Source organism: Malaclemys terrapin, chromosome 1 (genome assembly GCF_027887155.1).
Source record: "Malaclemys terrapin pileata isolate rMalTer1 chromosome 1, rMalTer1.hap1, whole genome shotgun sequence".
Taxonomy (NCBI): Eukaryota; Metazoa; Chordata; order Testudines; family Emydidae; genus Malaclemys; species Malaclemys terrapin.
The window spans coordinates 166,690,619-166,718,083 of record NC_071505.1 but is presented as its reverse complement, the minus strand read 5'-3'; the positions used below and the strand labels follow the sequence as shown (position 1 = coordinate 166,718,083).

Here is a 27,465-nt window from a genome sequence, read left to right as displayed (position 1 = left end):
ATGATGTGGAAAATAACTATTAAAACTACAATAGTAGCGCACAAAATTGTTTAAGACCAGTATTCCTTTAAAACATATTACTTTAATTAGTGACAACAGCTGATCCTAGTCTCATTGTTATGCAAATTAGGCCTAGGCAGTTTAATGCAGTGGGTCAAATAAATAATCCTTAAAAACCCCACAAATATTAGATTAGGAGAGCTTGAACAAAAATCAAAACCATGTAGAACTATTTCCTTTCACACACCCCTTCCCCAAACTAGAAAAGAGAGATTGTACCACACCAGAGCTTATTTCTTCAGGCTATGACACTCTTAATTGTAAGCACTCTCTTCCATTTCCCCAAATCATCACAAAATACTACTTCTCTCCTCTCAACTGATCCTGCTTTAAATAAACCGAAACAAGAGTGCTATCTGTAGAAAGAGCTTGAATATTTGACTGCAGCTGAGGCCTTGTCTACACTTGTGGCAGAGTGTATGGTACATGTAGCACAGTGAAAAGCAGGTTGTGTGCACACTGTGATACGTAGCTACGCGCAGCAGTGAGAGGCTCTGGCAGTGGGAAGATGCTGAAGCCTTTTCCAGTTGCCTCCCCAACTGCCAGAGCATTTTCCTGCTGTAGGAGCCTTTCGCTGAGGTGGGGAAAGGCTTCATCAGGGAGGAGCCCACTGGATACTGCACTTCTAAAACAGCAGTGTAGACATGGGAGGCACTGCTTGGATGTGTAGAGCATACACCCTAATATTCTGATGTGTCTGTACTCTACTCACATAAGCAGTGCTTCCCATCTACACTATTTATACCCATGCTGGGGGTGTGGGTGTGCAATGCCTGTACTCACATGCCACTGTAAGTGTAGACATAGCCTGAGTTGGAGCCTACAGAAGAATTGAAGGATACACCAAACACTGAACTATATTCTCAGAGAGCAAAGGAACAATAAAATCAAAAGTAGAGTAAATGTAAAAGAACAGTTTTTCATATAAAGACAATTCTTTTCCCCCCCTTGAACTCTCTGTGTGCCTTGTCCCAGTCATCTTCACATTTAAAATGCCATTCAAAGGACAAGCCTGTATGTTGCTATTATTGAGCATATTTTTTATTTACTTGCTGTTTTACTGTTTGAAGCTGCAGGATCTCCTCTACTGTTTATGATCTGGCCCCAGTAACTAGGTGCATTTTATTTATAAAATGCTTCAATGAGAAAACGTAATTGTCTGCAATCATAGGCTTACCTCGTACCCTACAACTGAATGAATTTAGATAAGACAGTTAAGATTTTTATTAAAGGATGGTAATTGCAACGGGGTTCATCATCATTTTAGTTATTACTTACATAACATGACAACTTACCACTGGAAAAGCTCCTGATTCTGGCAAATTGTTGTCTTGAGGCTTATGACCCCTTGGCAATAATCCATCCTGAAGGACACTTCCAAATCTGACTCCCTTCTCACACGAATAATTGCTGGCTGTCTGAAAATACTGGTAATACACACTCCTAGAGAGAGGTTTCGTGGCAGCATCAGCTTTCTGTTGAAACTGAGTAGAATGTGTCGGATTAGGAAAAAGACATGCTTCTTCTGGAAATGGCTCTGATTGCTGTCTAGAACTAAGCGGTTCTTTTGAATACATGAGTGACTGTTTGGAAAGTGGAGCCCTTTCTTGGTCATTTTCTAGAAGCACCATGTTTGAGCTGCCTGCCCACTGGCTCATAATAGAGTCTTCTTTCTGAACATCCATCGTGTTTTCTTCATAAGATTCCTCCTCATCCTCCTCACTGAACTGGTTACTAAATTTCAAACGCTCAGAAACTGACTGAAGAAGTGACAAGACGGATGAGGAATGGTTGGCATTGTCTTTGGATTTTCCATTAGAATGGTCTCCTGGTGAGACATCAATAGACAGCTGGTCTTCTTGTGGGCTGTCATCTTCATATATAGGAGACAAAGAGAACGGGTAAATTTTAAACCGCTTTGCCTCCACTGTCATAAATGACTCTGAGCTGCAGTTATCTAATGTTTCATTTAATTTGTTGTCCTTTTCATAAGCATCGACAGGCCCATATTTGCTCTTTGCTGTTTCACACATCAAAAGATGTTCAATATTATCCAGAGACAGGTCAGGAGGAGAGAGGGAGTGAGCTTGCTTTTTGTCAGTTGAAACGAACTGGTTCTCATCTTGAGGGGAGCCATCGTACAATACGGTAAATAAAGAATTGCTTTCCCACTGTTCATCTTGTGGAGAAAAGGCTAAGAGATTTGTCAGTTCCTCTGTATCATTATTATTATTCAGACTCTTTTCTCCAAGTGTGTTATCTCTTTGTAAATCTTGATCCATCATCAGTTTTGATTTCAGTGTCTCATCTTTATTGGCAAAATCTGAGTTGAAACAAATTTTCCCTTCAATGTCCTTAACAGTTACAGATGATTCAGACACAATGAACTGTGTGTTTAATCTGTTTTTATCCTGTGGTAGCTCATTTGCTTCCTCTGTTTTTCCACTGCCTTCTTCACTGTCAGCTTGTGAATCTTTTGGGTTTCCTTTTTCCTGTACAAACACAGAATCCTCCTCCTGGCAACAAAGTTCTGGCAGACAGTTACCTGCACAACTTTTGTCTAAACCTGAAAGACTACTTTCATCTTTGGATTTGCTAGGTATGCAGGTATAGTCTTCATCATGCAGGAAAGATGAAGTCAAGTTTGGCACTGATGTGTGTTCTGGCACATTTGTATTATTGCACAAATCTTTTAACTGTAATGGTGGCATCCTCTCTTCAATCATAACAGTATCTCCATTTAATACATGTAAAGTCTCCTCAGATTTATTGCTAGCTGTCCAAATGCTAGTTTTATCACCAATTTCTGTCATAACTGTACTATCATAGACAGTTTTAGAGCATTCATCTTTTGCTATTATTGCAAGGTCAGATTCCAGACTTGCTAATTCATCAGAATGTAGAAGTCCATTTCTTTGATGTGAAAGTACATTATTTGGTACCGTTTCTCCTCCTATGGTCAAATCTGTGCTGCCTTCTACACTATTTAGAAGTAAAGGAACTGAACAGCCTGATTTTTCACAGTCCCTAGCAACATTCTGGGTCAATTCCTTGCCTATTTGGTTTAAACCCAAGGGTTCTTTGATTATTTCTTGAGTTTTGGCAGCTAATTGAACATCAGTGTTTAGAGTCTCTGAGAATCCAGCCTTATGTTTAAGCACAAAATTTTTAGAAGGGCTCTTACTCTCACTGTTTTCAAGCTGATTAAACATCAGTTTTTGTTTGGCTGAGTTAATAACTTCATCAATTATTTCTTTTGCTTTTAGTGCTATTGAACTATGTAGGTCAGTTTTATGAGTGATGTTAAATGGAATCTTTTCAGCCTGAGTATTTGTAGCAACTGTTTCCTTTCCTTTAACTTCAGAGGAGCTTCCTGCATAGCTCTCATTAAAATGTTTTAATTTTGCTTCCAACTGTATCTTTCCAGTTTTCTGTTCTTTTAGGATATCCAGCTTTATTAAACTGTCCTTGTTGCCACAAGGCTGATAGACACCAGCTGCTTGTTTTGATCTTATTTCTTCTATGGCCAAGTGTAAAACCGCATCAACGATTTCTTCAGCCTTTTTAAACAGAGCAGGGTCTTGGGATTCAGTGTGCACTTGCTTTCCTGTTTCCATATCTTCCCATGTTTTCTGAGAACAGACGTTGCTTGATTTTGTAAACGAAGCCATGTGATCATTAATTTTAGCTCGTTTTTTTGTCATTGCAGGAATATGGTCGCAAAGATTTACTTGCTCTGTAGGAATTTTGTGCACATCCTTAGTATAGTCTACACTAGAACTTACTTCCACAAGTTCCAAAGGACAGGTAGTTGATGTTATGGATTTGGTTAACCAGACATCTTCAAGCTTTTGGGCAGGAGGTACATCTGGAGGTACATAATCAGTCTCATCATTAACTCTAAATCTGGATGAAATTTTGCCCTTTTTAACAACTTCATACTCAACAATAGGGAAATCAATACTGTCCAAGCCATCTGCTGTTTCAAGGGAAGAACGACAAAGCTTGGAGATTTCTTTAGACTTCAGAGTAGGAGAAGGAAGCTTGGGAATGCAAACATCCTCTGAGTTAGGAGTAGGATAGTCACTTTCAGCTAAAATGACATCAGATTCTAGGGAAAAAGATTTATGCTTAGCACTGATGTCTTCAGAGCAAGGTGAAATCTGAGTCATACTGACATCTGCATTTTCAAGCGCAGGAAAAATAATTGTAGGTGCACTGACATCTCCATTTTCCAAGAAAGAAGCCACCATCTTAGGTGTATCACCTTCAAGAAAAGCGCATTTGGATTCACTGACCTTGTCAGACGTAACCGATAATTTGGCAATTTGGACATTTTCGGATTTAGAAGCAGAAGAAGATATTTTGCACTGGCTGAAGTCTATAGAATTAAGTATGGCAGGTCCCGTCTTAGACTTGTTACTGTTTTCCTGTTTAGCCGAAATCTTCACCAGATTGCTATCTTCAGAATTAGGTGTTGTCACTGAAATAACCTCCAAACCGACACCCTTTTCAAAGACAGAAGAATGATTGGTCAAAGCATCCTTTCCAGACCCCAGGGGAGAATGAGGAACCTCAAAAAAGGTATTCACTTCTGATTTAAGAGCAGGGGAGGAAAGCTTAGAGAAGCAGATTTCTTTAGACTGAGAGGGTGGAGGAGAAATATTGGTCATATTGGCATTCACAGTTTTAGGAACAATCTCCTCTACCCTGTTATCTCTGGTTTCATGGGTTTGAGAAGTATTCTTTGACCTATTATCCTCTGTGGATAAAACTGATGTTTTGGCTACAAAGACTTCACCAGTTTTAAGGGAAGGAGTAGTAAGGTTGGGCACCCTGTCAGGAACTACGTTGTTGGGGAGGGTCATCCCTTCAGATTTAAGAGGCATGCTATTTTCATGCACATGGTCAGGGGGAGAAATGTTGTTTTTTTTAACATCTTGTAAGTTGGTTGCTTTTTTGGCCATGGTTTCATCTTCAGATCTGTGGATAGGAGAAGGAATATTAGCCAAGCTACCATCTTCAAAGTCAGGGACTGGAGGAGAAATCTTGGCGATACTGACAGGTGTTATAGCTTTGCTAAGGCTGGCATCTTCAGATTCTACGATAGGAGGTGGCAAATGGGACTTCACACTTCCACATTCAATGGCTGATGGAGATATGCCAGCAACATTTACCTCTGCAGACTTAGATGAAACCTTAGTGGTTTCAACATCTTCAGATTCAAGGGAAGGTACGGAAGTGTTCTCTGTATTGATATCCTTAGATTCACCCTCAAGAGTTACAGAGGGATCATTTTGGACATGTGTTGGTTTCCCTGACTCATTAAACTGTTTAATATCTGGACTGTTTACTATGTCCATGCCAGTATCTTTAACAGTTTTGGCAGAGGGCACTGAAGTGGGTAGACTGTCTATTACCATCAATTTATTGACTCCACAAAATTTTATGTCCTTCACAGCCTCCGATAACTTTTCAGTACATCTTTCTTGATTTAAAGGAAAATGAACACTAGCTAGACAGGTTTGTGTTTCTTGCTCCCTTTCTTCAGCCACCACATATTTTTGTGAATCATCCATCTTTGGACCACTATCTTTATTTGCATTTTCTATACACTTATCTGCCTGATGTTGAAATGCAGTGCTACTAAAGGGGGACATCTGGGCATCCAACTTTAGCTCCAACTGACTACCAATATGACTATTACAGGCATATTCACCCTCTATCAATGGTAGTTCTTTATCAACTGCCCCTCTCTTTGTTTTGGATGAACACACACAATCATTTTGCATTGTCTCCTGAGAGTCTTCATGAGATACTTGAACACAAGAATTTATTCCTTTATCAAAGCTAAAAGTGGCATTATTGTCTGATTGAAACTGAGCTTCTGTTTCTTCTAACGTTCTCTCCCCCTTTTCAGCCAAGCTGTTATTTCCAGAATTTGTTTTAAGAGAATCCATAATCTGGTAATTGGAACTACTGTTGTCTCTGGCTGACAATACTGAGTCTAGAAAATGAGTTCTATTAACTTCTGGTGTATCAGAAACTGGAGCATGATTTAAGGAAACAAACAAATCTAGTTCTCCAATGTGATTGCTGTTGGAGTTTGTTTCAGTGGATGAGGCAGAGGTGTTTTCAATTGTTCCATGTTCACTGCTATCTAAGATATCCTTAGCAACACCTGTTTTTTTCAATTCCATTTTAACTGCAGAGAGGTTTGCTTCAACATTTTCCTTGCCATCTTTAGCATCATCCTTTTGATTCTCTTTTGACATGTGTTCTGTAATTTCTACGCTTACATTAGATGGTGAGTTTGGAAGGATAGCAGTTTGGACTTCTCCATTTCCAGTCACAGTGAAAATATGTTTGTCTTCAGTATTTTCTTCTCTTCTTAGTGCCTCCTCTGCTTGTTTCTTTAGTAGCTGCTTAATCCGTACAGAACCCCGATATGTTGCATAAGTAATTGCTGGTGCATCTGGCTTACATTCAGTTTGCCTGCAACAAAAAACATCATTTTAGTGCAGTAGAATATTGAAACAGTCTTCACTATCATTGATCTACAGTTAGCTTGCTGATTTGGAGAACAAATGATACAATACTACTTTTTTTAAATTGCAGAATAAACCAACTTCTAATGATGCAATAAATACATCAAGAGTTTTCTTTATACTAGGATAATAGAAACATAGTATATGGGTACCCCTACAAACACAAAAGTTTTATTAGAAAGTAACACCATCAAAGAGACCTATTCATCTTCAAAATTAAGTCACACCCATCTGAAAATATTTTACCCTACTAACGTTAACAGTAAAATCTAGGGTCACTAAAACTGAAAATGGCTAGAGAAATTTGTTTGCTTTTGAATTTGGACCTGGTAACTCATCCCTGAACAAGAGGGTACAAGACAGAACAACAGAACTGTAAGAGGCAAAAAACGTTTGTGGGGAAAATAAAGTTATTTGATGCTTTCTGGAGGGAGTGGAGGTAGGGACCGAGGGAAGGGCAGTGAATGAGAAGAACAGGAATGAGGCAAGTCTGTTTGGGTGCTGGAGGAAATATCTAACTAATGGGCCCTGAAACTTGGGAAATATTTTTGGTGGATTCAGGCACTAATTAGTCTTATATTTAACTTCAAAGAAAAAAAATGTTACTTATCTTTTACTACTCTTTCATGATGTAATAAGGGTGACCTCAAAGCTTTCCTTTATCACCCAAACCTTTCAAACAATTCTATTTTTTCCACACAAGAAAATAATGGGAATTGCAAATCTTGACTTCCCTGTTTTTACTGGAGGACTCTGGAAAGCTAGGATGGGCAAGTGAGATCACATACAGCTGAACCTGACCTGCAGCTGTCCAGCCTTCAACTGAGGGGAGAAGGGATGTTGAGTCAGAGTGTTTAAAAAGCTCTTTTGTGTTAACTCTGTCTAAACCAAAAACAAGTCTCCCTCCTAAAATTTTTTAAACAGTCTGACTCGGTGTCTTCCTTCTTCTTAACTGAAGGCTGGGAAAGTTGCAGCACACAGTTGCAGGTGAGTGTGATGTCCCTCTCCCGCTATAGCTCTCCAGTGCACTGGAGAGCCCTCCAGCAAAAACAGGGAAGTGAAGATTTTGATTTCTAATGTAAGACTAACTAGTCTGTAAAAATACAGACAAAAAAACCCAGGCAGTCTTAGCATAGCATAGAGGTATGTCTACTCTGCAGCAAAAGCATACCTCCCAGCCCTGGTAGACAGAGATGTTAGCTCTGCTCAAGCTAATACGCTAAAGATAGCAGCGTGGACATTGTGGCACAGGTGGTGGCTCGTGGTAGCCACCTGAGCTCAGACCCAGGAGGTTGGGTGGAATTGTAGTCAAGGCAGCTAGCCTGTGCCACGGCATCCACGCTTCTATTTTTAGCGTGTTAGCTCAAGCTCGGCTAACGTGTCTGTCTACAGGCTGGGAGGCATGCTCCTACCTCCAGTATAGACATACCCTTGCAGTTCACATTTAATCCACCCCCACTGGGAGGATTTTACTATAGTTAAGGGACTTTTATGCAAATAATCCAAGTGAGAAGCAGGGTATTTTTGTTCATTCACTAATAAAATTGGGCAGAAAAATAAAGGCTTTTATTTCTTTCAATGAGGATCAATGAGTGTATACAATCATTCTGTATATATCCTGAACAAACACTTAAAAAGGTACACATTTTTCATTTTAAAAATCAGAGTTCCATTCTGTATGGATTTGAGCAGTATAAACTCTCATTTCCATATTGTTTATATAGTACCAAGTCCCCAGTTGTACGAACATTTAGGCACGTGAGCAGTCCCACTGAACTCAATGGGGCTACTCATCTGGGTAAAGTGACTCAGATGTATATATGGTCATAGGGTAAGGGCCAAAATATGCAGTGAATTTTTGAATTTTTATATGTGGTATTAAGATATGAGCATTCTATATAATCAGCAGCCTATAAAATGTGAGGTATTTCCACATAAAATGCAGGTTTGTTTTGCAACACACAAGTTGTGTTGTAATACAAATTATCATCTTCCTATTTATTAACAATGGAATTGTTATATTAAATCAAGCTATTAAATATTAAATTCAAATACACTAAGGAAAAGCGATATATTCAATCCAAACTATAAAAAAAATCTTTGTGTATGAAGAAATACTACCACCACCACCATCCAGTGTTAATGGGCAACCCAAATAACCAAGATGACAGAGTGTATTTTACCAACTCTTCAGACTTTCATAACTGAAACTATTAGTATTTTCAAAATGTATTTAATCTGCATGAAACTTTAGCTTTCCTCTAGTCAATATATTTCAGCAATCAGTGTAATAAGGCTGCTCACTAAATCCAAAAATAAGTCGTGCAGTTTTGCAAGTACTATTGTTGAACATTTTATTATACACTACATCCACTTATTGTTACCGAACGTTACAAAAACTTACTACAAGCTAGGTGTAGGTCAAGCAGACAACAATAAACCTCTAGGTCATTAGTTCTATTAAAAAATAATATTGTTCAATCTAACTATATATATATATATATATATATATATATATATATATATATATATATATATATATATACACACACATACACACACACATTTAATACCTAACAAAACAAAATACATAACTCCTGAATGTGGAAAAATACAGTGCAAAACAACATCTTTCAGAAAAGGGAAAAGAGCAAAATGAATGGTAGATTTTATGAGTTTTACCTTCAGAAACATACAGAGCACAATGATTACTATTAAGAGAAGTGCTGAGAATTCAGCTGGGGCACTTATGATAGTAGGAACCACACCCAGGAGTGTTTTGAAAGATCAAGCCTTTAGGCTGAGTCTACATTATACATTTACATGGGTAGAACTACCGGTATGTTGCTCAGAGGTGTGAAAAATCCACACCCCAAGTGATGCAGTTATACTGACCTAACCCTTGGTGTAGAAAATACTGTGTGGATGGGAGAAGCTTTCCCACCGACATAGATACCATCTCGAGGAGGTGGATTAACTACGCCAATGAGACAAGCTCTCCCGTCAGTACAGTAGCACCTTCACTGAAGTATTACAGTAGTGCAGCTGCACAGTTGCAGTGCTGTAAGTGCAGAACTGCCTTAAGTGTGTGAAATTTAAGACCTAACCATAATGTGTCTGTAAAATGTGATACACATTGGAAAGTCAGTGAAATAATTCCATGTGATGGGAGACAAGGGTTTTATGCAGTAATACTGTATGTGTTTACTATTTGGGGCCCTATTTTATGAGTTCTCCCATCCCATTTCCTTTTAGAGTAACTTAAAAGACAAGATTGTGACAAGAACACACACGGGATAGAAGAAAAGCTACTTTTTCAGATTGTTTTGCTCCTATTCTGTTGATCCACGAATACAATAGGTTTGCAGGGTAACTGGCTTTTAACATAATTGAGGAGGAATGCAAAGGCAAAAAACAAACCTGAATTTCTCACCTTTGTATTAGTCCCAAACCAGTGGCGATTATACCACATAAAACATCCATCCTTTTTTATAATAAGAGATTTTTGTTAAGCTTAGCAACCATTAACCTACTTTACACTCCTCCTTCTGCAGTTAAATGTAGTGTTATTAGCAGTAGTATTTTACCCATATCACTACCTTTTCCTCCCTCAAATCTGCATTTAACAGTGCAAAAAGTCTAGTCTGAAGATTGCTCTTAACTGCAATGAAATCATCAACAATTTCAAACACATGGAAAAATCAAATGGTACCTTAACTTGAGACTCTTACCAGCTCACCATCTTCACTTACTATAGCTGTAGCTCTCGTACGGTTTTCTCAGCTATAAAGCCTTGTTTTAATAGTAACTAATAACCTTACTCCATATCACTATTTTTTCCTCTTGCCTTCCCCTCTCCCACTGACTTCTATCTGGCCAAGAGGACCAAAACCCCTCTAGGTATAATTGCCTCTGTGAATCAGCCAGCTGGGGTGCTGGAGGAATAATGTGGCCTATGTCCGTTGTCCCTCACATATGCACTGACTAAGCTCATGAATTCCATTTTCTTTGGCTTAAGGCCTGGAAACTTGAGTCTTTTCCAAAACTAAGGCCTCCCACTGAGTGCAAAATTAATCTCAGACTATAGGACAGTATGCTTTGATTTTCTAGTGTTTTGCAAAACATTGCTTCCAGAAAGTAGTAGTTAATAAAATGGGACCTTTAATACATGGGGTATCTAGTTGTGAAAATAAAAACAGCAATAATCCTGATGAGGATTATGCACGCTAGTAATTCTCTTGCTATTGCTTATCATCATATCCTCCCATTTAATGATAGATAACCCCTAAATTAATCTTCAGCAGCAGATTAGAATTAACTGAAATTCATGCTGAGTGTTTCTCATGGGAAAGGAAGCTCAATAATGCATGGCTGGTTATCATTAAACTCTTGACTTGTTCTATGGTTTCTGTCATGTCTAGGTTGGAAGCTATAGTCACAATTTAAATTAATATTATGAGTGGACCTACTTCAAATGCACTCAGACATCTATACTCTAGACCAGGAAAAGCAAACAGGCATATTCCCACCATCCCTTCCCCCAAGTCCCCTCATTTTCCCAGTCACTTTTCTCTCTTCACTGTCCTTTTCCATTTGTCTTTTCCCCTTTAATGTTGTCTGTTTCTAGCTCCCAAGTGCCTTCTAATTACTCCACTCACTACACTCTACAAAACCATTTTGATAGAACACCTGCAATCAGGAGCACTTTTACAATCTAATGACATTTAGTGAGAGTCAGTTCCATTGGTCAATACTTAGGGAGGAAGCTGTGGGAAGTGGGAGAAATTATTTTAAATTTGTATAATAAAGGAAGGGTACTACAATACAGCAGGAAGTAGTACAGCTACTTCCTGAGTAAGGCCTTGGCTACAAGTGAAAGTTGCACTACTTTAACTGCAATCTGTTTTTACAATGATTTAGTTAAATCAGTGCAAACCTCATTTGTTTGGTTTAGCTTAAATTTACTGCTAATTAACTTAATCTAAAATGAAAAGTCTGGTTTAAACTGAAATAAGAGTGTCCACACAGGGATTTGCAGCACTTTAACTAATCTGATTTAAAAATCACATCTTTAGTTAAAATAGTGCAACTTTCAAATGTAGACAATGTAAATCAAAACCAACATGGTGTGTAAGTCAGACACCACACACCAGACAGCAAACTAATTTTCAAAACATGCTCTTTTAACAAGAAGAGAAAAATGTATGCAAAACAGAATTGCACAGCAGTCCTCTGATGTTTTTACTGTACTCAACAATATGGCGTGGGATAGGGCAAAGGTATTGTATTTTAAAGAAGTAGGCTAAAAGTAAACTATAATCAGTGTTTTAATGTTTACACAAATTTACCACTGCCAAACACACAAAAAAGTCTTCCATTCAAAGCAAAAATTAGTTTCCAGTAAAAACCCATATTATACAGAGATATATAGCTGCTGCCATCTCCAGAATCAAATAGATCATGGAAGAGATTTAAAAAACAAAACAAAAACAAAAAAAACACCCCACACTTTCCTTGCTAACCTGGTCAAAGCCAAGTAAAATAAAATAAAAATGTATTCAGTTATCTAGAATAAAATGCATTTTGACTTGGTTTAGTTAGACAGCACTTCAGGAGAAGGTTATATAGTAAGATTGACCCTAATACTCCCTGCAAGTTTGATTTCACCATCAGCAACTGGGCTTAAGAACCTACTCAACTATAGGGAGTAGGAAGCTTTCATGAGTAAGTGCCATCAAGTTCTGCAGCATGTAAGCTTCCATTAAAAGTTGTGAAGAAAATATGAATGAAAATATGAACCTCCAAATATGAATGAAGCATACATCCACACTAGCGCTAGAACACTAAAAATGGAATTGAAGCATGAGCAGTGGGGCGAGGGGCCAGCTTCCCTGAGTAAGGTCCTGTAAGAGACCATAGGTACACATTCAGGGCACGCAGCCTGCGCCACTGTAGCTACATTTCTATTTTTAGCATGATATCTCAGAGCTAGCATGGGTATGGCTTCTGGAGCTGGAATTTTCAGCTTCCAACTTTAGTCTGCAGACAGATGGCTCCAGCCTCTCAGCTACCGGTGCTCAGAGTTTGCACACACTGCTGCAGTGTCAAAAGTAACCTGTTTTTTCAGTTTTCACCTTTGCTTTTTATAATCCTGTGGGCATCAGGCAAACAGACAAAAATCAAGTAAAATTCACTCTGCTTCTTGGAAAGATAAGGGATGACAACGGTGCAGGAAGACCTAGAAAATCAGAAGCTAAACCTACCAAAGACACTCGCCTTGCAGTACCTAGAAAGCAGGAGGTGGGGTAGAGGAGTGGATATGTATCATGTCAGCACAGTACTCAGGAGGCTGGGGAAGGGGGAAGGTAGCAGAAAAAGAGAGCGAGAAAGAGAAAGAAAGAAAGGATGGCTTCTCACATGCTGCTCCTGGACAAGAGCCTACTTCCCACTATCCTGTTTCTGGTATTGCCTGTGGCCTGTATCTTTATTCTACTGGATATTAGATGTCTGGTTACATTTCCAAGATTCACATTTTAGAGGCAGGGCTGGCTCCAGCATTTCTGCCGCCCCAAGCAAAACAAAAAACAAAAAACAAAACAAAAAAGCCGCAATCGCCGGCGGCAAGTGGGAAAAAGAAAAAGCCGCGATCGGCGGCGGCAGTTCAGCGGCAGGTCCTTCACTCCTAGAGGGAGTGAGGGACCTGCCGCCCCCGAATTGCCGCTGGTGCCGCCCTTCTCCCTTGGCCGCCCCAGGCACATGCTTTTTAAGCTGGTGCTTGGAGCCGGCCCTGGTTAGAGGGCAGGGGTGAGTGGGCAGGAGAGATTGAGAGCTAAATTTGAAAACAGAAGTAGAGGAGAATATACATAGAGATTTTCGGAGGAAGAAATGGGGATGGTAGGGACAGGGGAGGAGGCAGAGAACACATTGCTGGGAAAGCGAAAGAGGTAATGGTAGGGTGAGGAATGCGGGAGGAATAGAAGGAAAAACAGGAACCACTGAAGAAAATGCAGGGAAAGATACACATGATCTACTGTAGAAGAGAAAAAGTGGAATGGAGCCAGGAAGGGTGTAGACCTGTTATTGCCATTATCTTTTTAGATTAGGTCTTTGGGGCAGGGATTAGAATCCATCATATTTGCACAGCACCTGGCACAATGGAGCCCAACCTGCTTGCGTCCCTAAGGAGCCACCACAAGACAAGTGGTAAATAATTAAAAAATGAAGAATAGCAGCTGCAGCAAGAGAGTGGTGTAGTAAGGAGGCCTGTCAAACAGTATTTGGGGAATATTTAATATTTGATACATTTGTTTGAGGGCTAGTCAGAAACTATGAGGCGAATATATTATTCAGCAAATAATATATTCAGCAGATACGCTTCAAGAGCTCACTGAAGAGCAGGGAAAGCAAGTTAAATTCTAAAAAAGGTAAAAGGTGTAAAGTGCATTAAATAGATTGTATACTTTTCAGGGCATGGGCTGTATCTTCTGTCTTGAAAGAGCCTTGCATTTTTTGTGCTCTACCATAATAAACCATCTGAGTAAAAGTTGGCTGACTGTGTTACAATTAAATACAACTCAGGCTAAATAGTATACAACTGTTATTTGTTTAAATTGCAGAGGGAAGAGCCTTGTGATGGCAATACAGGTTCTAGACTGGCAGTTGCCTCAGCCTCACTCTAGTAGGTTTCAAGAATTATTTTTGAGCCCTGATTACCACAATCTCAGTCTCTACAGCATAGGGACATTTGCACAGATGCCACATCCTCAGCATTTGTAGTTAGAAGATTGCCTGTCAAAGCTACAGATAAATGACAACAAGAGTAATATCCCAGAAGTGATTCAATATAGAAGCAATTCTTGTAAGCAGGTATCAAAATGTTATTAAGAAAGATCCGAATTTCCCAAGTGGAATTGAAACATTACACACTAGGTGAATATACTTAATGCAATAGTAAAAAAAAAAAAAAAAAAGAAGTCCCCCCTTTCATTCTTAAAGCCCTAGGTGTTATTTCCCCCTCACGTTGCCAACAAAAATAAAGTTGCAAGAGAACTGCTACAGATACCCCAATCAACATATCCTAATCAAAATGTCAGATAAATGTGCAGAGGGCTACAAGAAAAATGTTGGAAATCCTAGGGTCAAGACCAAAAACAGGGTCCTTCTCTGTGGGTGATTTCACATGCTAGATATTAACCAGAAGCTAGTTATTTAAAATGATACACTGCATTTGTTTCACACATATACACCTCCCCTCCCCATATATTGTACATGCACGTGCACACACCCCGCTGTCAATCACAGATGTTACCCAGATAGCACAATCTGTCCCATTACAAGGGACATAATACGAACTTTGTAATACAGAATGTAGACAACATCCGCTACAGTAGAACCTCAGAGGCCTGGTCTACACTAGGGGGGAGGGGTCGACGTAAGATACGCAACTTCAGCTACGGGAATAACGTAGCTGAAGTCGACGTATCTTATTTCGACTTACCTCCCGTCCTCACAGCACAGGATCGACGGCTGGGGCTCCCCCCGTCGACTCTGCTACCGCTGCTCGCCCTGGTGGAGTTCCGGAGTCGATGGGAGCGCATTCAGGGATCGATATATCGCGTCTAGACGAGACGCGATATATCGATCCTCGATAGATCGACCGCTATCCAGCGGGTAGTCTGGACGTACCCAGAGTTACGAATACCTCGGGAATGGAGGTTGTTCATAACTCTGAACAAAATGTTATGGTTGTTCTTTCAAAAGTTTACAACTGAACATTGACTTAATCCTGCTTGAAACTTTGCCATGCGGAAGAAAAATGCTGTTTTCCCTTTGTTTTGTAGTAGTTTACGTTTAACACAGTACAGTACTGTATTTGCTTTTTTTTGGGGTCTCTGCTGCTGCCTGATTGTGTACTTCCGTTTCCATATGAAGTATGTGGTTGACTGGTCGGTTTGCAGTTCTGGTGTTTGTAACTCTGTGGTTCTACTTTACTTTATTTTCTAGCTGCTAAATGCAGAGTAGAAACATACTGCACTTTCTGTACCTTTGGAAATGTAACAGGATTGTCAAGGATGTACCAAATTTAGGCTAAATACCTATTTTTATATAAACCTTTAAAGATTACAAAACAATTCTGAAGAATAAAGGAAACCAAAAAGTACAGAAGTTATTATAGGAAATAACCAAGGCAGATGACTATGGAAAATTTTTAAAATCTAGGATCCTTATTTGCAAAAAAAGAAAGAACATATGTACAGAAAAAATATTAAAATTAATATGCTACATAAAAAGGCCACACAAAATCCTGATAGTTATTGCCTAAATAAAGCGATGGAAGGAAATAAATTCATTCCTCCCTTCTTCCACCCCCATGAAATGCTGAATGTGTTTCAGGACTATTTGATCCCTCTAGCCCTTACCCTACTGTTCTAATACTTGGAGAAAATGTCCCCTCCTACGTTGGAGGCATATGTTCGAACTCACCAATTAGGCACATGTTCGAACCCATTGATTAGGCAGAACTGGTTAAACAGGTCTGCCTTAAGCAAAGGAATGTGAATTTACCCCAATTTACATATAAGTTTTAAACAGGATCCTCAGACAGCGAGGGGGAAGAAGACAGGAGGCAAGGAAAATCTGCATTTCAGCAAACAGAGGTGAGAAGAAACAGTGTGCAGCCTGTTTCTCCATCAGACTCCTTGTCTCTGTCCTCACAGCAGGCATTAACTTTATCTAAGAGGTAACGCACAGGAAAATACATTTCAAAGGGAGACTGAACTATGAAAGCGAGGGACAAAAACACCCCATGTTCTCTCTCCCTAACCATCTCTCTCTCTTCACTTAAGAAAACAAAACAAACAAACTTTAGACTTTGGGAGCAGATCCTGACCTGAGAATTTGGTCAGCAATGTTACTGTGATCCTGTGGTAAGAACTTCACCTTGACCAAGTCTACTTTGTTAAGTTCAGAAAGTGTTTTATCTTTATTTCTCTTGTAACTATTTGACCTTAACTACAAAGAGAGAGATTTTAAGTGTGTACAAGTATAAGGCATTAAATAAACTTGTTTTATACTTTAATTACAACTAATCCAATGTTGTGAAATGTTTGGGTAATTCCATTTAAGGTAGAAGACTTATATTTTGATTCCTTTAGAGGAACATCTTACCAAATATATCTGGACTATCCAGGAGTGGGCTAGACAGTGCAGAACACGTTTTTGTGAGAAAATCCGGGACTGGGAGTGTGTTGGGGTCACCCTGCAAGTAGTAACCAAGGCTGCTGGAAGCCAGAGTGTGACTGATGTATGACTGGCAGGCTGCAGCTATACAGACACTCAGGGTGTGACCTGCATGCTGTTTGTGAGTGGCCCAGGTGGGAGCTACAGCAGCAAAATATTGTGAGGCACCCAAAGTTGCATGGCAGGTGACAACCCCTCACTGGTCTGAATTGCACCCCAGACTGTCATAGGTCTGCAGATATGGGACATCTACCAAACGTATGGCAGAGCTAGTCACTGCAGCCATTAGACATTTTTAATATTAAAATTAAGTATTCAAATTTTAGAACTTACATTAGTGCATCAGCAGCTTGTTCTTGTCCTCTATGTAAATCCTGAGAGCCAACCTCCCCGATATTAACCAAGGTAGGCTCTTCTTTAGGCACTGCTACCTCTTCTGTTCCAGCAGTAGAAATGACAAATATTTCAGTTTTCCGATGCTTTGTGATCCCATCTTCCTGAAAGGCAGTTGTGTTCTGCAAATCCTTTCCAGGTCTGTTCTGTCCATCTCGGAGGGTAGACTGTTTAGATTCTCCCAAAGAAGATTTTGATCCAATATTAAATAAGCTTCCAAGGAACTGAAAAAAGCCTTCTTTGGGTTGTCTGTCACGATCTGCTGTTTTGCGTCCAGGAGCCAAACTGGGAAGGCTATTAGCCTTTTTTAATTCTTCTGTGATAACAGAGTTGCTTAGATCTTCCATGGAGTGGTTCTTCTCTGCATTTTGAGAAATCTTAAAAAAAAAAAAAAAAAAAAAGAACAATAATGTTGAAACAGAACCAATACATCAATTTTCAGACTCTACTGCAGAGGTGAGCAAACTACGGCCAGCGGGACCATCCTCCCCGGCCCCCGAAATCCTGGCCCAGGAGGCTAGCCCCAGCCCCTCCCCCACTGTTTCCCCTCCCCTGTAGCCTCAGCTCGCTCGCTCTGCTACCAGCGCAATGCTCTGGGCGGCAGGGCTGTGAGCTCCTGGGGCAGCGCAGATGCAGAGCCCGGCCTGACCTGATGCTCTGTGCTGCACGGTGGCGGTGGCGTGGCCCAGCTCCAGCCAGGCAGCGCGGCTGTAGCGCCGCCAGCCACCGGTGCTCCAGACAACTCGGTAAGGGGGCACAGAGCAGGGGGGGATGGCTAGAGGGCAGGGGAGTTCGGGGGGTAATCAGGGGGCAGGGGTGTGGATGGGGGCAGGGCGGTCGGGGGGACAGGACAGGGGGTTGAATGGAGGCAGAGGTCTGGGGGGGGCCGGTCAGGAAGGAGGAGGGGGTTGGATGGGGCGGCAGGGGGCAGTCAGGAGACAGGGAGAAGGAGTGGTTGGATGGAGCAGGGGTCCCAGGGGGCCGTCAGGAATGAGAGGAGGGGTTGGATGGGGCGGTGGAGGTCTGGGGGCGGTCAGGGTACAGGGAGTGGAGGTATGTGAATGGGGCAGGGGTCCCAGAGGGGCCATCAGGGAACGGGGGGGTTGGATGGGGGGCAGATAGGAGGTTGGGGCCGGGCCATGACCCCCTCCCCTAACCGGCCCTCCATACAATTTATGAAACCCGATGTGACCCTTAGGCCAAAAACTTTGCCCGCCCCTGCTCTACTCCAAAAAACCTTAAACTGTCTCTAAGCATTGCATTACTTCTGGCTGTTCTGCTACTTACGAGACCAGTCTTAAGAGCTTTGTCCAATCTCCTTTACTCTGATCTGCTATTTAAGATACCTCTACTTCTTTCTGTGGCAGAAATTGGCTCCATTATTGAGGACTTAAAATCAAAAGTACTTTTTTAAATTGTAACAGATGTCTTGAAAGGCCACTTTTATGAAAAACAGGCCTAGGCTTTGAGGCTCACAGGACAATGGTTGTGGAGGTAAAGCACTGTACGATGGAAACAGAACAAAAATAATTTGAGCTGGCAAAAAAGGAGATGAAGCATGGAGCAGTTTTTCATAGAATGGTATTGCAAGCAAGCAGAAAAGATTTATTAGTTACGGCTGTGAAATGGTTTGGGACACAGGACCCAATTCTTTCATCCTTCGTGTATGTGAGTAGACTTCACTCATGTGCAAGTAGTCCCAGTGCAGTCAGGCCTGGTCTACACTACGAGTTTAGGTTGAATTTAGCAGCGTTAAATCGAATTAAGTCTGGACACGTCCACACGACGAAGCCCTTTTTTCCGACTTAAAGGGCCCTTTAAACCGGTTTCTTTACTCCACCTCCGACGAGGGGATTAGCGCTGAAATCGGCCTTTGCGGGTTGGATTTGGGGTAGTATGGATGGAATTCGACGTTATTGGCCTCCGGGAGCTATCCCACAGTGCTTCATTGTGACCGCTCTGGACAGCACTCTCAACTCAGATGCACTGACCAGGTAGACAGGAGAAGCCCCGCGAACTTTTGAATTTCATTTCCTGTTTGCCCAGCATGGAGAGCACAGGTGACCATGCAGAGCTCATCAGCACAGGTAACCATGATGGAGTCCCAGGATCGCAAAAGAGCTCCAGCATGGACCGAACGGGAGGTACGGGATCTGCTCGCCATACGGGGAGACGAATCAGTGCTAGCTGAACTCCGTAGCAGTAAACGAAATGGCAAAATATTAGAAAAAGTCTCAAAGGCCATGAAGGACAGACGCACATAACAGGGACGCATGGCAGTGCCGCGTGAAAATTAAGGAGCTAAGGCAAGCCTACCACAAAGCCAGAGAGGCAAATGGAAGGTCCGGGACAGAGCCGCAAACATGCCGCTTCTATGCGGAGCTGCATGCCATGCTAGGGGGTGCAGCCACCACTACCCCAACCGTGTGCTTTGAGTCCATCAATGGAGAATCACACCACAGGAAAGCGGGTTCGGAGTACGAGGAAGATGATGATGATGAAGACAATGAAGATAGCTCACAGCAAGGAAGTGGAGAAACCGGTTTCCTCAACAGCCAGGATATGTTTATCACCCTGGACCTGGAACCCGTAACCCCCGAACTCACCCAAGGCGTGCTCCCAGTCCCTGAGGGCACACAAGGGACCTCTGGTGAGCGTACCTTTGTAAATATTACACATGGTTTAAAAGCAAGCGTGTTTAATGATTAATGATTAATTTGCCCTGGCAATCGCAGCCAGTACAGCTACTGGGAAAGTCTGTTAATGTGTATGGGGATGGAGCGGAAATGCTCCAGTGACATCTCCAGAAAGCTCTCCTTCATGTACTCCCAAAGCCTTTGCAAAAGGTTTCTGGGGAGGGCTGCCTTATCTCGTCCACCATGGTAGGACACTTTACCACGCTAGGCCAGTAGCACGTAGTCTGGAATCATTGCATAACAAAGCATGGCAGAGTATGGTTCCGGTGTTTGCTGGCATGCAGACAACATTCATTCCTTATCTCTCTCTGTTATCCTCAGAAGAGTGATATTATTCACGGTCACCTGGTTGAAATGGGGTGATTTTATTAAAGGGATATTCAGAGGTGCCCGTTCCTGCTCGGCTGAACAGAAATGTTCCCTGCTGTTAGCCACGCGGTGGTGGGGAGGGGCGAAGTGATCATCCCAGAGAATTGGGTGTATGTGTGGGGGGGAGAGGGGTAGTTGGGTTTGTGCTGCATGTTAACCCAGAAACCGCAGTCCCTCATTTTACATTGCAAACCCATTTTAAATGGCCAACCCAACGGGTTGTTGCTTAGTATGGGAAATGAGGGCGCTGCTGTTTGAAACCATTCCCACATTTATGAAGGTTAAAAAAGCCAAAAGACTGTGGCTTACCATGGCTGCCTGCAAGCCGAATTCTGTTGCCTGGCACTGCGTGAGTGATCTCTCACACCAAACTGGCAGGCCCTCAATATAAGAGGAAAAATGCAACCTTGAAACGAAAGCACATGTGTTGTGTAATGTGAACAGCAAAATTTAAGATGAAAGAGAGTACCCACTATTCTCTAAAATGTGTCTTTTTTAACCACCTCTCCCTTCTCCTCCACCAGCTGCAAATGTTTCTCCTTCGCAGAGGCTAGTGAAGATTAGAAGGAAAAAACGGCGGACTCAGGATGATATGTTCTCGGAGCTCCAGATGTCCTCCCACGCTGACAGAGCACAGCAGAATGCGTGGAGACAGTCAATGTCAGAGTGTGAAAAAGCACAATATGAATGAGAGGAAAGGTGGCGGGTTGAATCGCGGGCTGAAGAGAGCAAGTGGTGCGTTGAAGAGGATAGGTGGCGTCAGCTTGCTGACAGAAGGCAAGAGTCGATGCTCCAGCTGTATGGTTGAGCTGCAGAAAAGGCAGCAGGAGCAGAGACTGCAGCTACAGCCCCTGTGTAACCAACAGCCCTCCTCCCCAAAGTTCCATAGCCTCCTCACCCAGACGCCCAAGAACACAGTGGGGGGGGCCTCCGGCCACCCAGTCACTCCACCCCAGATGATTGCCCGAGCATCGGAAGGCTGGCCTTCAATAAGTGTTAAAGTTCTTAAGTTTTAAACTGCAGTGTCTCCTTTTCCTTCACTCCTCCCCCACCCCTCCTGGGCTACCTTGGCAGTTATCCCCCTAGTTGTGTGATGAATTAATAAAGAATGCATGAATGTGAAGTAACAATGACTTTATTGCCTCTGCAAGCGGTGCTCGAAGGGGGGAGGGGAGGGTGGTTAGTTTACAGGGAAGTAGAGTGAACCGGGGTGTGGGGGGGAAGGGTTCATCAAGGAGAAACAAACAGAAGTTTCACACCGTAGCCTGGCCAGTCACAAAACTGGTTTTCAAAGCTTCTCTGATGCGCACCGCGCCCTGCTGTACTATTCTAACTGCCCTGGTGTCTGGATGCGCGTAATCAGCGGCCAGGCGATTTGCCTCAACCTCCCACCCCACCATAAATGTCTCCCCCTTACTCTCACAGATATTGTGGAGCGCACAGCAAGCAGCAATAACAATTGGAATACTCTGAAATTGGAATATTGGCTTCGCTGAGGTCTATCCGAGCCAGTAAACTGCACCAGCGCACTTTTAAACGTCCAAAATGCATATCCTACCACCATTCAGCACTTGCTCAGCCTACAGTTGAACAGGTCCTGACTACTGTCCAGGGTGCCTGTGTATGGCTTCATGAGCCATGGCTTTAAGGGGTAGACTGGGTCCCCAAGGATAACGATAGGCATTTCAACATCCCCAACGGTTATTTTCTGGTCCGGGAAGAAAGTCCCTTCCTCCAGCTTTCGAAACGGACCAGAGTTCCTGAAGACACGAGCATCATGTACCTTTCCCGGCCATCCCACGTTGATGTTAGTGAAACGTCCCTTGTGATCCACCAGGGCTTGCAGCAGCATTGAAAAGTACCCCTTGCGGTTTATGTACTCGGTGGCTTAGTGCTCCGGTGACAAGATAGGGATATGGGTTCCGTCTATCGCCCCACCACAGTTTGGGAATCCCATTGCAGCAAAGCCATCCACTATGACCTGCACGTTTCCCAGAGTCACTACCCTTGATATCAGCAGGTCTTTGATTGCGTTGGCTACTTGGATCACAGCAGCCCCCACAGTAGATTTGCCCACTCCAAATTGATTTCTGACTGACCGGTAGCTGTCTGGCGTTGCAAGCTTCCACAGGGCTATCGCCACTTGCTTCTCAACTGTGAGGGCTGCTCTCATCCTGGTATTCTGGCGCTTCAGGGCAGAGGAAAGCAAGTCACAAAGTTCCATGAAAGTGCCATTATGCATGCGAAAGTTTCGCAGCCACTGGGAATTGTCCCACACCTGCAACACGATGCTGTCCCACCAGTCTGTGCTTGTTTCCCGGGCCCAGAATCAGCGTTCCACGGCATGAACCTGCCCCAGTAACACCATGATTTGCACATTGCTGGGGCCTGTACTTTGTGAGAGGTCTATGTCCATGTCAATTTCCTCATCACTCTTGTCGCTGCACTGCGATCGCCTCCTCGCCTGGTTTTGCTTTGGCATGTTCTGGCTCTGCATATACTCCAGGACAATGCGCGTGGTGTTCATAGTGTTAATTGTCGTGGTGATCTGAGCGGGCTCCATGATCCCAGTGCTATGGCGTCTGGGCTAAAAAAAGGCGCGAAACTATTGTCTGACGGAGGGAGGGAGGGGCGAGTGATGACATGGCTTACAGGGATTTAAAATCAACAAAGGTGGCTGTGCATCAGGGAGAAACACAAACAACTGTCACACAGAATGGCCCCCCCAAAGATTGAACTCAAAACCCTAGGTTTAGCAGGCCGTTGATTTCACGGAGGGAGGGGGAAGCAAATGAATACAGAACAAATCTGGTCCATCTATTTTTTACATCTTAAGCTGGCAGCAGACGGTGCAGCATGACTGATAGCCATCGGCATCTTCTGGGTGCTTGGCAGAAGATGCTGCATTACGACTGCTAGCCATCATCGTCAAGACGGTGCAATAGGACTGCCGGCAGGACTGAGTCTCCAGGAGACAAAACATATCTGCCCAGGTGCCTCTGACCGAACTCACCGAGGAGTACGATGATGATGGATACCAGTCGTAATACACCATCCACCGCCAAAAGGCAAGGAGCTGCTGCTGTATAGCAATGCAGCCCCACGTCTGTCAGCACCCAGATAGCTGATGACGGCTACCAGTCATACTGCACCATCTACTGCCAAAAGGCAATTAGCTGCTGCTGTGTAGCAATGCAGTACCACGTCTGCCGGCACCCAGATGACATATGGTGACGGTGAGCTGAGCGGGCTCCATGCTTGCTGTGGTATGTTGTCTGCACAGGTAACCCAGGTAAAAAGGCGTGAATCGATTGTCTGCCGTTACTCTGACGGAGGGGGAGGGGCCTGACGACATGTACCCAGAACCCCCCGTGACACTGTTTTTGCATCATCAGGCATTGGGATCTCAACCCAGAATTCCAATGGGCGGCGGAGACTGCGGGAACTGTGGGATAGCTACCCACAGTGCAACGCTCCGGAAGTTGACGCTAGGCTCGGTACTGTGGATGCGGTCCGCCGACTTCATGCACTTAGAGCATTTTATGTGGGCACACATACAATCGACTGTATAAAACCGATTTCTATAAAACCGGCTTCCATAAATTCGACCTAATTGCGTAGTGTAGACATACCCTCAGTGTGACTACTCACATGAGGGAGGGTTGCAGGATCATGCCTTAAAGATGGACTTTATTAAAAAACAATGAATTACTTATGGAACTACGTAAGGGAAACATGCATATTTGCCTTTTAAATTGGCAGATGGATTCACGTCCTTTATCTGCCGTTACCAATTCTTCCTATTAATCAATTTTTCTAGAATTAGCTATCACTCATTTCTGTAAAGGAGGATCTCTGACCACTGTTTTGGGCAAGGAGAGGGGATTCCCCAAACAGAGAGAGATCAAATTAGGCTCTTGTCCTTCATCAGCTCAAAAAGACAGTGGATTATTTCTGCAAAAAACATACAGTCTCAGAGACCAAGAGCCCATGCCTGCTTGCAAGCAAAATACCTTTTTACATTTCCTTCTATGGGGAGGTACCTGTAGGCTCTGTCTCTCTCAAACTAACATGTTAAGGTATGAAAACACCCACACCTTCCTTAGCTGTAATTCGTAAGAACTTATTCTGATCAACAGGACAGGGGAGGAAGAATTTGAATAAATATAAATCTGTGTAGGATCTTTATATCAGCAATATCTTTGGATAAGAGTAAGCAACTCTATTGTGTAACAGTTAGCACTCACTTATCCTACCCATGCAGTAGGACAGTATTTTCATTAACTCCCTTGTTCTGTTTCTATTTGCGGACACATCCCTTTTAGATAATTGAGATGGGCATACTGAGTGCTATGCTAGTTATTTTAAGTAGATAGAATAAGAGTTTTGTTCAGTAGAAGGACTACCCAATGGTTGACAAGCCTGGGTGATGAAAAGCAGTATTTTAATGAAGTGCCTCCTTTTAGACATGGGGACCAGTGATAATTTTGATGAGAGGCAGGCAACAGGTTACTTCAGAGTTTTTCTTACAGTTAAATACATTGATCCTTGACCACCAACTCAATATTTTACTATTTATTTTTTTCCTTCAAAGAGTGGAGTATGTTTACTCTGCTATTTCATAAACCCAGTTATTAACATTTTTAGTTTTGTGGCACGATTCCCCTTCTTCGGGCTATGGTATTGAAAAAAGCAGAACATTGCAAATGAACATAAACTAAAGTGGAACCTTACTAATTTACACTTCAATAATCTCCATACCATGTATACAAAAAATGCCCTTTCTCCTCACTCTTCAGCAAAAATTAATGACAGAGTCAGTGCTAAAGGAAGGTATTTTGTTTTTACAAAATGTTTTCTCAAAACATTTACCAATGTGCCAGGTACTGGCATCTTAATTAAAATTAATAAAAGTTTAAATAATTAAGTGTAATGTACCAAACCACTAATCTAGGCACATGCAGAATAACAATTATAAATCATGTAAAATGAAACTATATTCCTTGCTCAGTTAATCAACAAGGACCATCTATAAGCAGGATTTTCTATTGTATTCAGGGTTTTATAACACACTCATCACCATGGGCTCATCAGTTACCATCCATCCACAAATATATCAATCCCCCCACCCCCAATATTTATTGGTCACCCCTCTAGGCCTACATACACTCTTTCAAAATCACTAAGATTAACCCTTTCACAAAAGCCTGGTAAAGAAAGGCCTTGCAATGTGCTCTTACACAGCTCTGCCTCTCAGATCAAGAAGGGGGAAATACAAGCCACACAGTTGAAGGCCCTTTCCTGAATCCCACCTGCTTCCCAGACCTTTTTCTGATCAACTGCTGAAGTATCACAAGGGGATGTGATGATGTCTATTTTAGCCAACATGCCATTTATTGCTGTACAGGTCAACAGCATCCACTGGAAGTGAATTAGAAAGCAGCACAGCTCTCTGAATGCAGCAACGAAGTTATCTCTGCACATGGCACTTCCAAGCAAGCAGGCTGCCATATTCTGCACTAGTCGAAGTTTACAAGTAGCATGCAGATGAAGCCCAAGGGAGAGCACATTACTAAATTCCCATCTAGCAGGAACTAAGTACTTTATGTAAGAATTTTTTTGCTTGGTTTACTTACTAGTTGACAACATTTACTAATTCACAACAGATTTCCTCTACTTTCAATTTTTGTAAAAACATTTATTTTAAAGAGGAAGATGTGTTTTCAGGAGCCAGGCACCACAGTGGGTTAGTTAGTGAATTAATCACTTCTGGGGACCAGGAGTCCAGTCCTCCATACTCTCCACACACGAATCTCCTACTGTGACAGCTCTGTGCACAGAAAGCCTGTAAGCTTGTGCCCCTTAGTTTTAATCATGATTCATGTCCCATTGAAAAGCTGTTTGGTAGTCCCTGCTTGCACAAACACTGAATCACTTACACAATTCAGGGTAATTGGGGGTTTCCATGTGAAAGTAGGCTTCTAAGTCTTTAACAATAATGAGTGTTGCAGGCAGGTGTGCCCATGCTGATACAGCAAAACTCCTGAGAAACATTTAAATTGCAGCAAGTCAACGTGTATTATTTTAATGCACATATTAAGTCTGACAACAGAAGCTATGCAAAGCTATCATTTCCCAACACACGAATGTATCAATCCTTCCCTTCATATTTCAAATATTCTCCCCCTTGCCTCACATTTGTTAGTGCTCTAAGACAACATTTTTGTTAATTATTTTCTTTATCTTTTGCAATACGATAGCCCCTCGAGCCTCAAATCTAGATCACGATCCCACTGTGCTAGGCATTGTACAAGCAACACTGCTCGTTCTGTCTTTTAAATTTATATATTGTGGCACTGGGATATCCAAATTAATGAGGCGAGACTGCACTGTCTTTATATCCAATAAGCCTTTGTTGTTACTAGAACCCTCATGCTCAACTTCCAATCAGAGGCAGCATTGTCCCATCCCCCCACCCCCACCCCAAGACTTTCACTTTCCATTCCCTCTGCCTTTAAGCTCATTTCATTTGCAACCCCGCTAGTGGGGAAAGGTAATCCAAGAATATAATGTAAGACAAATAACTTGACTCAAACCAAGATTAAGGACATTTCATTAATGGCTGAGGGGCTGATCCAACAAACACAATTGGACACAGTGTTCACTGCTACCATAAATAGTCCCACTGAAATGCTGGATTAAGTCCCAAGGATACAGTAATACCCTAAAGACAGACTGTTTGGCCATAGGGTTTACTTATCATTAAATATAAAGAGCAGCTATTTGTGACCATTGATTGTTGATTTCTCTCAGTTACCGCGTGGGCAGCAGTTCAAGTTGCCAGAGGCGCTAATTTAGCAGGGTATATGTCAATCTGCCAAGAGTACAATCTCTTCTATTATCCTAACAAGTGAATGAAATGAAAATATTAAAAGCAATAAAACACAGATTTCCATGAACAAAAGACATAGCTTCCAGCCATAACAGTGAGACACTTCAGACTAGACTCTAACTCCCTCCCTAAATGAGCACCGATTATGAAGCGTAAATTCTAGACAGCACCATGACAATCCATTGTTAACTATTTGTTTTATTATACTGGACTTTGTGGAGGGAGCACACCTTGCAAGCATATTCATATATTTTAATTTTATTACCAT

General features: G+C 42.2%; 1 protein-coding gene across 1 annotated transcript in view; it reads right to left on the bottom strand.

Moving 5' to 3' along the window:
- CRYBG3 (crystallin beta-gamma domain containing 3) overlaps positions 1 to 27,465 on the bottom strand; it is a 135,934-nt gene that overhangs the window by 69,758 nt on the left and 38,711 nt on the right. Inside the window, exons 3-4 of the mRNA XM_054046201.1 lie at positions 17,181 to 17,617; positions 1,356 to 6,555 (exon numbers count right to left, since the gene is read on the bottom strand). Coding sequence (XP_053902176.1) covers positions 1,356 to 6,555; positions 17,181 to 17,617 — 5,637 coding nt within the window. The remainder of the gene's footprint in view (positions 1 to 1,355; positions 6,556 to 17,180; positions 17,618 to 27,465) is intronic.